The 14,984-nt window shown below is 35.8% G+C and overlaps 1 protein-coding gene across 1 annotated transcript; it reads left to right on the top strand.

Moving 5' to 3' along the window:
- Window positions 1-6,195: 6,195 nt before the first annotated feature.
- On the top strand, window positions 6,196-14,266 carry LOC121409227. The gene is made up of 8 exons (XM_041601089.1): window positions 6,196-6,615; window positions 8,511-8,659; window positions 9,367-9,638; window positions 10,191-10,248; window positions 10,807-11,025; window positions 12,808-12,853; window positions 13,259-13,546; window positions 13,737-14,266. Exons 1-8 carry the CDS (start codon window positions 6,222-6,224, stop codon window positions 13,955-13,957), a joined length of 1,647 nt encoding a protein of 548 aa, XP_041457023.1. The 5' UTR covers window positions 6,196-6,221; the 3' UTR covers window positions 13,958-14,266.
- The last annotated feature ends 718 nt before the right edge of the window (window positions 14,267-14,984 follow it).

The raw sequence follows: 14,984 nt of genomic DNA, 5'->3' as shown, positions 1-14,984 counted from the left end.
TATGTATTCTTACTTGTATGTGAGCAGATTCACAACCGCTCAGGTATAGTCAAATGGTAACATTACAGAAGAAGTTATTCAAGCATGTACCAAGCAGAAAATTGAGCTGAATGATAATGTGACATTAAAAGTTCAATTAATGTATATGGTTCATAATACATCACCTCTCCTGATTCTGGCTCTGATATTGTAAATGGAATAGGGGCCTGGTTTGTTTCAGACAATGAAATTGCTTGAAGTTTATAAATAGATGCAATAGAACCCAACAAGCGAACAGGTTTTAAGGGTGTCAACTCTTACCCCACCCTTATCCAATGCACCTCTATTTGCTGGCCTGCTCTTAAGTAAAATTAAGACTAGTAATTGTGAAACCTCGCAAGTTATGGGTAAGTTATATTGCTTATGCTATGGTCACAAATAACTTCATGAACACCATACGAACAGTTTTATACCATGTTTTGCTATGTATGAAAATCGTTTGTAAAGGTATTTGCAACCATAGCATTAATCATGATTGAAAGTTAATGAAACTATAATACCCTAATATATGATATCATGCTTCCTATCACAAACAATTTGTTTTATTATTCTTTGTTTTTGTAAAACTATATCCATTTATGGATTCATAAGTAAATTGATAATTTAAGTGTGTACATTTATTCACTGACATATTTTCCATGAATAAATTATGGAGACAAGTCTAAACATTTCGAGTTGTATACTTCTTGTTCTTGAAAATTGGAAATTTTCCAGCTGATTTGCTATGCTCCCTCTTTAAATTAATTGACACACCTTGAAAAGATAGAATTACAGCCACCCCCCCCCCCCCCGATTCTCTCTCCTTGCTCTCCTTGAATGAAGCACAAAAATCACACGCACTCATGTAGATGAAAATACTCTAAAATACATTTATAAAGTTTGAATATGATTTTTTAGCTCACTCATCGCACACTCACATTATTAACTGTTTTATATTTCTTGCCATCCTATATACTTTTCGTCAAAACGCATTGCTTAACCTGAGCCAGTATTCTACATTTTTCTATACCTCTATTAACTTTTTATGAACTTTTTGGCCTGTTACAAAACTTATCGTACAGAAGGCCTATACACTGTGCAGATTTGAAACCCAGGGTCCAACAGCTTCTATTTACAGTTTTACTTCACAATCACCTATCAACATGCCAGAAGGTTTGACCCAAAAGAAAATCGAATCGATTACCGACGATGCAATTAAGAGCTACATGAATGGTGATAAGTTTCTCAATACAATTCGCCAAGTAGTGCGTGAAGCCGTTGAAGATGCATTTAACAAGATCATCAGCAGAATTGAAGAGAGCGAAGGAAGATTACTGGACCTCGAAAGTAAGCTTGCAACTAAGGACAAAGAGATCGCTACCCTATCAAACACCATCGACGGTCAACGTGAATCTCTTCGTATGCTTCAACGGACAGCGAATGACCAAGAACAATATAGTCGGCGTAATTGTCTACGTTTTTATGGCATCCCCGAATCCGAAGGAGAGGACACCGATGACCTTATCTGCAGACTTGCTCGTGAAAATTTGAATCTCTCAATACCCAAGGAAGACATTGAAAGATCACATCGTCTGAGCACAAAGAAATCCTCAGACTCGCAATCAAGTAGAGTGACTCGCAGCAGCAAGTCTTTGACTAGGCCACGGGTCATAATAGCAAAGTTCGTCTCCTATCGGACTCGTAGTCTCATTCTATCAAAACGTCGTAACCTCAAAGGAAAAAAACTAGGAATCGACGAAGATCTAACGAAGCAAAATGCAGAGCTTCTGAAAAAGACTAAGGCTACGACAAAAGTCCTAGCTGCCTGGACTTCCGACGGACGAATTATAGCTCTCCTCCCAGCGAGTGGAGGAAAGACTATTAAACGTGTCATCAAAGAAGAGAGTGAATTGGACTTGATATAAATCCTTTTCCGAATGATTGTCATGCTTAATTCAGTATAACTAATGACTTTTTATGCATTGGTGCATTCTTCTTTAATTGTATTAAAATCCAATCAATCCTGTAAGTTGTTGTTTTTAAGTTACTTTAGATATATATATATATTTGCATTGTTAAATGGTTAGGACCTTTTTATGTGTAAGTTGCCTTAAAATTGTAAAAAATAACCATAGGGCATTACAGTGCACAAAGTGCAAAAAGTGGGTTCATATATGTTGCACTGATATAAGTATTAAAACTTACAATGATCCTTCTTACCATTTCTTTAATTGGGAATGTTCGAAATGTCTTTTTAACCACTTACCCTTCTTTGGTATTGATGATGACTTTTTAAATGATATTCAAAATGTTCATGATATATCTGATTATGATTCCACCCATGTAATGAATGTTCAAAATCCTTTAAATGTTGACTGTTTGAAAGGAAAAGGCCTTAAATTTGCTCATCTTAATGTCCGGAGTCTTCTCCGTAATATAGATGAAATCAAATTGTTTTTACATAGTAACGATATTCATCTTCTTGCATTAAATGAAACATTCCTTGATGATTCTATTTTTGACAGTGAACTAAATATTGATAATTTTAACCTTGTTCGAAAAGACAGAAATAGGAATGGTGGCGGAGTGGCCGTGTATATACGTAATTCTTTGTCTTTTGAACTTATTAAATATGATGTTGTAAATTCCTTAGAAATCATCCCATTAATTATTCGACCAAAATTCTCTAACCCAATCATTTTTCTTACTTGGTATAGACCACCTAATAGCAATGTTCATTTATATCTTCAATATGAAAATTTGTTATCATTCTTGGATACTTTTAATTATTCAATCATTGTCATGGGAGATACAAACTGTGATTTACTAAAAATATCTGGATCGTCCGATTCAAACCGTTTAAGTGATATACATAACTTATTTTCATTACAGCAAATTAATACAACAGATTATACCAGGATTACAGCAAAAACAATGACACTCATTGACCATATGTTAACTAACTCAATTGAGAAAATAAAATCACATGGTGTTTTGCATGTTGGAATGAGTGATCACTCTTTAAGTTATTTAATATGGAAGTCAAAGACTGAAAATTCTTCTCGAGTTATTAATTATAGAAAATTTTCTGGTTTTGATTTAGAATCTTATTTAGATGATTTAAGTAATCAACCTTGGCATGAAATTCTTGATTGTACGTGTATCAGTGAAGCAGTCAGTAAATGGGAGGCTTTACTTATGAATGTTGTTAACCAGCATATGCCTATCAAGAGCAAGAAAATTAGTAATAAGAAGTCTCCATGGATGAATTCATATATTTTTGAATTGATAAGAAAAAGAGATAAATGAAAGCGAAAAGCTTGGAAAAATAAAGATGAAACAATGATGAAAGAATACAGAAAACTGAGAAATAATGTTACTTTTGAGATAAGGAAAAGAAAGAAAAAATATTATTCCGAAAAGATATTGAAAATAAAAGAAAACTCTGGTAACACCTGGAAAGTATTGACATCTTTATTACCTCGCACCAATAGTAATAAAAATACATTTCAAAGAGATAGTGAAACTTTGTTCGAAAAAAGTGAAAAATTTAACGAGTATTTTGCAAACGTTGGAAATTATTTAGCATCCACAATTCCTATTACAAATGAATCCATATCTAATCAAGAATATCAAGCCGTATCTTCTTTCAATTATCAGAGGCAGCTGTTTTGAAAGAAATAAATCTCTTGAAAAATAAACCTTCTTATGGAATTGATGGAATCACAGCACAGTTTTTAAAATTATCTTCTGCTGTTATAGTTCCTTCTTTAACTTATCTTTTTAATAAGTCACTACTAGATTGTGTTTTTCCTAATCAGTTTAAAATTGCTAAAGTAATTCCATTATTTAAATCTGGTAACAAAGATGACCCTTCTAATTTTAGACCGATATCAATTTTACCAACTGTTTCGAAAATTCTTGAGAAACTTGTTAGTAATCAATTGAAATCTTACATGAAAGAATACAATATACTTTGTCCCCAACAGTCGGGCTTCAGAGAAAAGCATTCGACTGTAACGTCTTTATTGAAAGTTACCGATGAATGGTTGAAAGAAATGGATAATGGCTTTTATACTGGTGCTGTGTTCATCGACCTGAAAAAAGCTTTTGACACCGTAGATACTTCAATACTTATCAGAAAACTCTCAAGAATTGGTGTTTCGACGGACGCCTTACGCTGGTTCGAAAGTTACTTGTACAATAGGAAGATGTGTACTTTAATAGATTCTGTAATATCAAATATATCATATATAAACTATGGAATTCCTCAGGGCTCCATACTTGGACCAATTTTATTTACAATTTACATAAATGATCTCATAACACAAGTAAAAAACTGCAAATTGCATTTATATGCAGATGATACGGTGTTGTATTTTTCTCATAGAAATGTTGATATTATTGAAAAAAATATAAATTTTGATCTCCGTAAAATTCATAACTGGTTATGTTGTAATAAACTAAGTCTTAATGTTAATAAAACCATTTGCATGTTATTTGGAACTGGGAAAATGCTATGTAAATGTGATATTTTAAATGTAACTATATCTGGTAAACGTATTGATCAACGAAATACTGTTAAATATCTGGGAATGTACCTTGATCCAAAGTTAAAATGGAATATACATATTGACGAAATGTGCACTAAAATTAGTAAGGTAGTCAGCTTTCTGGCCCGTCTTAGACATTTTATATCAGAATCCAATCTGAAGATGGTTTACAATTCTATTATCCTTCCACTTTTTGATTATGCAGATATTGTTTATGATTCGGCAAGCAAAAAACACACTGAACGTTTGCAAAAATTACAAAATAGGGCCGGACGTCTCATTTTAAAAATAAATCCGTTTAATCACGTTTCAAACAATGATATTCATATAAAACTAGGATGGCAGTCTCTCAAATCAAGGCGTAAATCACATTTAAACATAATGGTATACAAATCCCTTCATAACTTGGCCCCACCTTATTTAGCAGAGTCTTTTCAATATTGTAATCATTTGTATTCTCTCCGATCGCAAGGAAATATTAAAATCCCCAAACCCAAGAGTGAATGCTGTCGAAGAACGTTCTTATATAGAGGATCACAAGAATATAATAACCTTCCATCTGCAATAAAATTGTCAAATAGCCTATTTACTTTTTATAAAAATTTAAATAAGTTAATTCAGTCTTGCCCTGACCTTTAAAAGAAATACTAGCGACAAGTGGGTGGGTGGGGATGGGGGGGTCGCGTTATAGGGTATAGATGTATTCTCTTGTATTCTTTTTACTGTTTTTCATTATTGTTTAATTAAATTATTATGTTTAATTCTATTTTATGTCATGTACAGTAACTGTTGTTATATCATATGTTATGTACAGTAACTGTTGTTACATATTTTCTGGACCCCAAGGAAGAACAGCTTTGTTACATTAACAAAGCTGAGTGGGTTAATCCAGCCATTTCACTTTCGATTTTTATTATGTACATACATTTACATTGTATTGTTTTTTTTAACATTGTGATATGGAAAATAAATACCAATACCAATACCAACTGTACGGTCTATTTAATCACCGAGGAAGGAGGAGAGGGGTTAGGTTGATTTACAGACAGTCATTTCCTAGCCCCCTAGTAGTTCCCGCTCCATTTCTCCTTGTATGGAAATGAACAACGTCACAAAATTTTATAGCCTCTAGAAGCCCCACCCTCCAGAATTAAGAACTGCGCCAGTAGTTAACATAATATCGAACATAATCGTAATGCTCATTCAAATTCAACAGTACAGTCATTCTGCTCCCATGGATCATGATTTAGTCCCCCAAAATGCCATTATTCATTTCAATTTTATTATACTGTTTAGGATAAATGAAAAAAAAACATGATTAGATTGACAAGACGTTATTTGACATGAATAGAAGAAAGGGGGAAGTCCATGGATAGGGGGTGTAAGCAATGGAGGAGGAGGTGGGTCAAGATATAGAAAGAGAGATTGTTAGAGGGGGTGAATTGTGAAAGGGGGCGGGGGGGCACCGTAAGGGGCAGTCAAATGTATTGCTGTACACACGCGTGACCAAAAACTACGCGTCTAAAGGGGTGTTTTTTGCACACAGAGAAAAAAAAATCGATTTGGGGATGTTTGGAAATTACTTGGTCACGCGTGTGTACAACAATATATTTGACTGCATGGCCCCCGGGGAAAGGAGGAATCAAATCAATGGTTAGTGTAAGTTTACCCGCCAACCTGAGACCATTGACTGGAGAAGTAGGTGGTGTTAGTAGAAAGAATGAGGGGGGGGGGTGCGATAAAGATCTTCATAGGTATGCGTGCTGTGACATATTTTGCCGACTTCGACTATATATCGTTCTGTGCATTTGCTTCGCGGGCTCTTTGTTATTTCCCCTTTTTGTTATTTCAAACCGCAAGCATGATGTCATTACCACGCGGTTCCCCTGGCATCGCATTCATGTTCGTGATTCGTTAGATTGGGCGGGAAATGTATGCGTGATCGATCATGGGGATTCCCCAACCTCAATCATGGCGTCGGATACAACCGTGATGTCCTCCACTGTTTTCACTGACTTGATTCTGCGGTTCGAATGGTTAATTGGTGAGTCAGATTTTTATACAATAAATTAGAAATACTGCATTCTGATAAAATCGTCCTGGTTTTCATTAGCTCTGTATATCATTTTTTTTTAAGAAGAATAAAATATTGGCCTATTGTATATTACTCTGTCTTTCTGAAAAATCACACTGGCAAGTCACGTTGCTTACTATATGGGCATACGCAGGGCATTGAATATGTTTGAGCTCTTAATATGTTCGCGATGTGCTATGATCTACATTCATATATCATGTCTCCCATAATGCGGTAATCCTCTGTTTTAGGGGTCCAAATTATTTTAGGTTGCTAACTTCAGGCAAAAGTCACAAATGCACTTACAATGAGAATAAGTCGTCCGCAAGCTACAAGGCCGTGAACGTACGAGCGCGCTCGATCGGCCTGGCTGGTCAATTGACTGCTCTCCCGGGAGTCAAGGCGAAAGGTGTGGGGGGGGGGGTCCAATAGATACATATATATTGCTATATATCACCTCCTCTGTTTGAGGGGATTTTATTAATTGTGGCATTGGGGGTACATTTTAGGGCATAATGATGACATTGGTAGCAAGGAGAAAGAGTGGTGGCAAGAGGGGATGAACCTGTCTGATATTAAAGGGGGGCACAAGGGGTTGGGTTGGCAGATATGTATTGCTTTGTATAGCACCCCTTAAATAAAATCCCCTCAAACAGAGGAGGTGTTATATAGCAATATATATGTATCTATTGGACCCCCCCTTGTGCCTGCGCCCCTTAATAATGGAGCAGTTCATCCCCTCTTGCCACCACCCCTTCTCCTTGCTACCAATGTCATCATTATGCCCTAAAATGTACCCCCCAATGCCACAATTAATAAAATCCCCTCAAACAGAGGAGGTGATATATAGCAATATATATGTATCTATTGGACCCCCCCCCCCACCTTTCGCCTTGACTCCCCGGGAATGCAGTCAATTGACCAGCCAGGCCGATAGGCAATCGAGCGCGCTCGTACGTTCACGGCCTTTAGCTTGCGGACGACTTATTCTCATTGTAAGTGCATTTGTGACTTTTGCCTGAAGTTAGCAACCTAAAATAATTTGGACCCCTAAAACAGAGGATTACCCATAATGCCATGAATTTATAAGGAAATATGAAAAGCAGATTATTCGTTTTTTGGCACCTGGCTATACATGGAAAATCCGGGGTTCGATCCCCGGCCGCGGCACCTTTGCCCATGAGTGAGGCATTTAGGGATAAGGGCGAGAAAGTGCGACTAAGAGAAAAAAATCAGAGAGAGAGAGAGGAGTTTTTAAAAATTGAGACTAAAAAGCGGTCAAATCCAAGGTCACCACACTATTGAATTTCTCTCTCGATAGAAAAAAAAACAATCGACCCCACCCCCCTATCGTTAAAGAGGCTCTAATAAAATTTCTTTTCCCCACCCTTGATGCATTTTGTAATCATTTCCCTCCCCTGGATCCACCACTCCCTCATTATTGGAGTGTCCAGAATTAAGAATTCTTTCCCACTTGAACTATAATCAGAAGACAAAACAGACCTATTGCTTCGACTGGCAATGCGGTTACCATGATTACGCAAAAGCAAAGGCTTTGCTCATTATCCTGCTAGTATTAAACTTAATTATATTTGATTCGGTTATGTAAATACTGCAAACTATCAGCCTGGATCTTTAAAGTGGTATCTGAATTTAACTCTGATATGATTTAAAAGTTTAAAAGGCCTGTGTCACGCCTGTGTCATGATATTCTTGATTATTTATTGAATTCTTTGACACTCATCTTTAGGAATTTTACTCTTATGGCTAGTACATTTCATGAAAATTCATGTCTTAACAGATTTTGGTAGAAATTTGGGTTTGTATTTTCGAAATCATTATATATTTTTTGTATTCATTTTCAGATCTCTTCAATGAGACATTGCATAATTATGAACGACCGGTTAAAAGGGGTTTCTTCTGTTCGGATACTTCTATCCGGTATCCATACATTCCGGATGATACTATCAGCATATTCTCTCTGTTGTGCATCATAACAGTGCCACTGTTATTTGTAAGTTCAAATCTAATTTCATTTTGTATACATTTCCCCCATTCCCTTGATAGTGATGATGATGATGATGATGATAGTGGAGATGGCAGTGGTGATGGTGATACATGTAACGATGATGGTAACTATGATGATGATGATGATGATAGTGGTGGTGGTAATGATGATGAGGATGATATTGAATGATGATAATATTGGTGATTATGATAATTATGATTGATAACAGTGATGGGAGTTGTGGTGGAGATGATGATGAAAAGGAAGATGACGAACATGATGGCGATGGTGATGATTGTGGCGGTATTTTTTGTGATGGTTATTACTATGATTGTGATATTATCATCATGATTATCATTATGCCACATTTGAACAATTATTTATAATACTTAGCCAATCCTAGACCCGTTTAAATATCGATCGGCTATTTAAATTTATTTTTTTCTCTCTCTCTTGTCATTTAATACATCTTGTTAATATTTCATTTTGTAATTGTTGAAACTCATCAATATTAATTTATCTTTGAAGTTTGATGTATAATTTGTATAATTATATGGGATATGGATTTATTGTATAATTTATAATCATGTTTCAAATAATCTGCACAACTTGTTTATGTAATATCAATGTGTAGTTTGATTTGAGATGAAAACATCCTTTAAAAAATCTAAAGATATTTCTTTTCACTCATATTACAAATTTTGTCTTTTCAGATTATCTGGCACCAGACATGCCAGAGTATAATTTGGATGCTGGCATATCGAAGAAGTGTCGATCCTATCCTCCAACGACCTCACCCTATGGGCGTGGTGGGCGGGGCACTTCTCACAACTCTTATCACTGTCTGTATGAAGCTCGGCATAGGGAGATTAGCGCCCAATTTTTATGAAGGTTGCATGCCGAAGTCAGAATGCTACTGGAGTAACGATCTTAGTTATATAACTGATTTTACATGTTCATATCCAGAGAGGCTAAGGGAAGTAAGGTACGATTTATATCATCTTACTTTCTACATTGCTTTGCTTGGATTTTCTTTTTTCTTCGAGAAAATCAATTCTGTCTACATTCTAAAGCCATAATATACTAAGTTCGAGGCCTTGAAAGTGATAGTTCATTGTTTTGGTTTTCAGTTTGTTTTTATGAAAAATAAATTCTACACTTGATTAATAGCCAAACTTAATGAAAAGATGTAATTGATTGAGAGATAAAAAGGCTTAATTTTCACAAAAATCTGTAAAGAAATGAGTGATGCAAGCGTCAAAAGTATGAATTACTTCTCCATAAACATGATGGGCAATTATTGTGGGAATGTATATATTTTGTGCTTTCGGTGTTCAAAAAATACTGTATATCTTCACGTGAACTTGAAGTTAAATGCCGATGAATAGCCTCTTATCCTTAGAGGATACGAAGGTTTTTGTTGTTGTTTTTTGCATATTTTTACGACATAACTATAAACCCCGAACTCTATATACCTTTATGGCAAAACTACACATTGTTCCTGATAATTGTGCACTAATGTATTTCATTTATACAGTCGATCATTTCCCTGTGTGTACACGTCTTTGTCATCATTTTCTTGGTTCTATTTCTTGGTAAGTTTTTTTTTTCAATCAATAAATCTTCTTGATCTTGATTAGATATTGATTAGATATTCACTGCATTCCAAAATACTATTCTATATACATTCTCATCCCCTGTCAACCTAAGCTTGACGCCGAGCCATTACAATTTCATTACATAATTACATTATTGTCTTAAAAACACTGACGGTTCATAATTCGGATAAGATGATTTCACTAGCGTACCTACGGGGGAGGGGGGGGGGGGCAGGGGGGCACTCTGCCCCCCTGACGAGCTTGAGAAACCTTTTTTGACCCCCCTTACGAGCTTGAAGACCTTTATTGCCCCCCCCACCTGACGAGCTTGAAGACCTTTTTTTTTGCTTGTCAATTTTTTTCTGGTAACGAAATCCTTTATTTGTGATTGAAGATCTTTTTTTTTTGCTTGTCAATTTTTTTGGCGGACGGTTTCGCCCCCCCCCCTGTGGAAAATCCTAGGTACGTCACTGGATGATTTCTATTTATTATTAATGACATATTGTTTTCAGTTCTCTTATGTATGTGATCTTTGCTTCTTCTAAACTACTTTAGATATACTTGGTATACAACTCCCCATCGCCTAGTCTCCGAAGAACATTCGCTGTCATTACCTGTCTTGCAATCCCCGTCTGTGTCGCATTCACTCGTCTCCATGACAACAGGAGTCATTCCGGTGACGTAATTGCAGGATACCTTCTGGGTATTTCCATCGCAGTTATCTTGACAGTCGGTAGAAAGGCAAAGTCAAAGTTTGGGGCCAATTCCGATTGGGTGAGATATATTCTTATGGTTGAGACTGTTTTTGATGGTCACGTTAAAGGTTGTCATTGTGGAAGTACAATGTGAAAAAACCTGATTTACAGAAAAAAGGAAGATTTTGCAAAAAGTAATACCAGAATCATTCTGTAAATTCATACAACAGGAATTTCTCTGCAATGGAACAGAACAGGTCTGTTTAAAAAGGGGAAAAAATGTTTTATTCAAGGAAATTTGTAAGGTGGTCCCATACTCCAAATACCAATTTCCTGTAATTTTGCATGATATAATGTAAGATTACTCAATATGGTAAGATTAAAAGTGTTCTCGAGACTCTGTTGCAGGAACTTGTTTTATTTTAAGGATAAAATTTTTAACAGTGTGTATTCCTTGTGAATGTGGTTGTGGCCATTTTATTGTGGTTGGTTTTGGTTGCCGCTGTGGAGATTGTTGTAGTTTAATGATTGTGGTTAGGATTGTTGTTTGGTGGTGAATGTTACTGTGGTATTTGTTTTGACTAAGAATTGTTGCATTGGTTTTGGTTGTACGTGGTTGTGAATGTGGTTTGCTTGCCGTGGTGGTTTTGATTTGGTGCAGTTGTGGTTGATAGTTGTTACCGTGATTTTAGATTTGATTAGTATTGTAGTATTAGTTGTGGTTGTGGTTATAAATATCCTTGTGTTTGTGGTTTTTGTTGTTGGCTTGGTTAGCCGCGGATGTGATAATAATAATATTCGCATGCACTTACAATCACATTATTCATTTTCTACCTTGTCATAGACATGCCCCCTCCATCTTCATAGCCCCATATTCTTTTTACTATACTTTTCCTTCTCTTTCCTTTCTTTATCTTCCTTCAAGGGCTGGGATACACTTGGTGCACGTGCACCCTCTCGCTAAGGCAGAGGAGTTCCGACACTGGCAAGCAAATCGAAATGTGTACCCCTTCTTCTGCTTTCAACAGCTGATTTTCCAAATTTTAGTTCCACCTTCAGAAGATGTGCACCCCCACATCACTTTAGTTCCACCTCCCCATGCTTCAACCAGCCTATGCCCAGTATTTTCCTTGCTCTTGATTGCTCTTCATATTTTATCCTTTTATTGGTATTCTTATTCTTTTAATATTTCTGATCACATTCCAAATCGTATTTGTTATTCTACTCCGATGCCCATTTCCAATCCGATATACAGTTTATTCCCTTTTCCGATTCATATAATTCTAATGATATTCTCTTTCGCATGCCCATAATTATTCATATTCCCGTGCTCACAGAAGAATTCTTGGCACTTCCTCTTTATATTACAATGATTACTATTCGATTCATCTATTTCCCCTCCTATATTACTCATTTTTTAACTTTTCATTTTCCTTTCATCTAAATATTTCTGTACATTTTCATTTCTATTCACGACACAACCCGTCTTTCTTTCTCTTTCTTGTCCCCCCTTGTACTTCCTCTTGTGGTTGATATTTCCCTCTTTTTTAATTTTCCTGATACTTCTATTTCCCCTTTCTCTGAATCTTCGTCTTGTTCTCCTTCTCCCTTTCCCCTTCTTCTCGTTCTCATTCATCTCGCTCTTCCCGCTTGACTCTAAATTGGAATAAGAATAAAGAAGATGGAGGAAGACAACGACGACGTCAAAGAAGAAGAGGAAGGAGGGGGAGGAGGGGGAGGAGAAGAAGAAGAAATTTAATGTAAATCTAATTAAGATGTGGTGCACATGATATTTGAATGATTAATAAAAAATGATATAATTATGAAAATAATAAGGTCATTTTCCATCATTGTTTTTCAGACTGAACATGATGAAGACGAAGGCTTTGAAATGCTATCGGAGGAAGGTATATAAGCCTAAGACAGAATTTCGTTTTTTCATGAGTTTTTATTTTTATTCTTTTTTACTATTGTGGAGGAGGCCAGTCGAGCCAGACACAGTTTCTGAAAAACACTATATTGCAGAATAGAGACTGAAGGTCTTATTTCCAAAGTAGACATGATTATAATTGTTAAATGCACATTTAAAAAATGGTAAATTGAGCTAATCTCTTTGTGAATAAAATTGTTGGTTGATAAATTTGTTAATGTCAGATATTAACCGACACATTGGTTATTTTGACCGATACTTTTTACATGTTTTACAAAGGTATTGACTTAGTTGGTGGAAAGGAGTGGGAGAGAGAGTAGTAACGGAAGCAGCAGCAGCAGTAGTAGTATTACCATAATTTTATTTACTTTTTATACAACAGAGTCTAAAGAGAAGAATCTCAAACCGACGGTTAGAGTTTGCTCATCGGCCATAAAGTCTAACATTCAAGGCTTCATTGACGAGCTCACACACCGCTTATGTGATAACGTCGAAGGCATTGATCACGTCTCACTTCCATACAGCGATCTCGATTCATTTAAACCGACTGACTGGAACAAGACTGATGTCGTCATCTTGTGTCATTCCATCAATAATCGAAGGCTATCGATCACTGACGTGACAGACGCCCTTTACAATGAATTCCTTAAGATGGTTACGAAACATTGCGGTAATTATGTTTTGGTATTTCATAAGCTTTACAATCACCCATTAATTCTTATCATAATTTATGACAGTTATGTGGGATGTTACAAAATTATACATATGAAAGCTGATATTCTTTGTTTAATTTTGATTAATACCCTCGGGATAATAACTGATGAAATATTTGAATTTTGCATTTCGTTTGTATTATTCAGGAAAAGACTCTGTTATTGTGATAGCACATGATTTCGAATGGAAGAAAGATCAATTACCTAAGGCCCGAGAGGATATCGAAGAGACACTTCGTATCAAGCAGCCTACCACCTTTAGATGCGCGGGAACGGTCATTTTGGCGGGAAAACTAGACAGACAGAACGTATCTACCTGTTTGTCAGATGATGACTGGAAAAACATCGAAGCTGTTATCCTGAAATAAAAATAAAAATTTGCCTGATCGTTTGCTTGAAAAATCCTCAGTTCAAGCTTGAAATGACCGCTCATTATCAGAGAGCCGAGGGGGAGATAAATACAAAGAATGGGACCTATCAAATGTCGCTTAAACCTGTTCCGACATCCTACACTCATGAATGGTAGAGCGCATTACACTTTAAAGAGATGCACAAAATACTCATTTTATGTTATACACATGGTGCGCATATTACCCTTGCTAATATAGGCCTACTTTTTAAAATGACCATATATTCCTTACAATTTTCTTTTTCTCACGTTATTATGCACTCTTATGCCATGGTCACATTTGTTCTACGGCGGCCGTACGGCGAGTCGAAAACAGCCGTTTTAACATTTTTTGTCCAACTACATATCGGTGGTTTGAATCAAAATTGATAAAACGGCTGTTTTCGACTCGCCGTACGGCCGCCGTAGAACAAATGTGACCATGGTATTATTCTCCTCCCCATTTATTCAGTACAGTGGTGAATCCAAATGATAAAGGTACTGATAAGTATTGTAAATCAATTTAAAGTACAAAGTTTGAAGTGCAATGTAAACGTATTTATTAATATTTTGAGTGTATTTTTGGCATAACATAATATTGTAATAATGTTTGATATCTTGTACAGTGTTCAGTACAAACTCATATATCCTATTGGAAATATGGGGGAAACGCTATGAACTCAAAATTGTATTAGATTCTCCATTTTGCTTTTTTCCAGGTCTGTTAATCCTTTGTAATCCTTTTTTGTCACAGTTTTATTAAAATAAGAACCTCTAACTAAAACAATATAAATTTCAGGAAATTAATCTGCATAAATGTATTTCATATTGTTTTATTTTAAAACAAAGTCCTATTACCGATGGAAGAGAGAAAGAAATGAAGAAGAAGAAAGAAAGGAGTCAGGAAGACAGTATTGTGTATAATTTGATAATAAGTGATCATTTAATGAACTCATTGATGTCATCTGCATGAACATTTCGCAAAGTATATTGTAAACAATAATGGT

Source organism: Lytechinus variegatus, chromosome 2 (assembly GCF_018143015.1).
Source record: "Lytechinus variegatus isolate NC3 chromosome 2, Lvar_3.0, whole genome shotgun sequence".
Taxonomy (NCBI): domain Eukaryota; kingdom Metazoa; phylum Echinodermata; class Echinoidea; order Temnopleuroida; family Toxopneustidae; genus Lytechinus; species Lytechinus variegatus.
The sequence above is the reverse complement of the archived record's forward strand: the minus strand, read 5'-3'. Positions and strand labels throughout refer to the sequence as shown.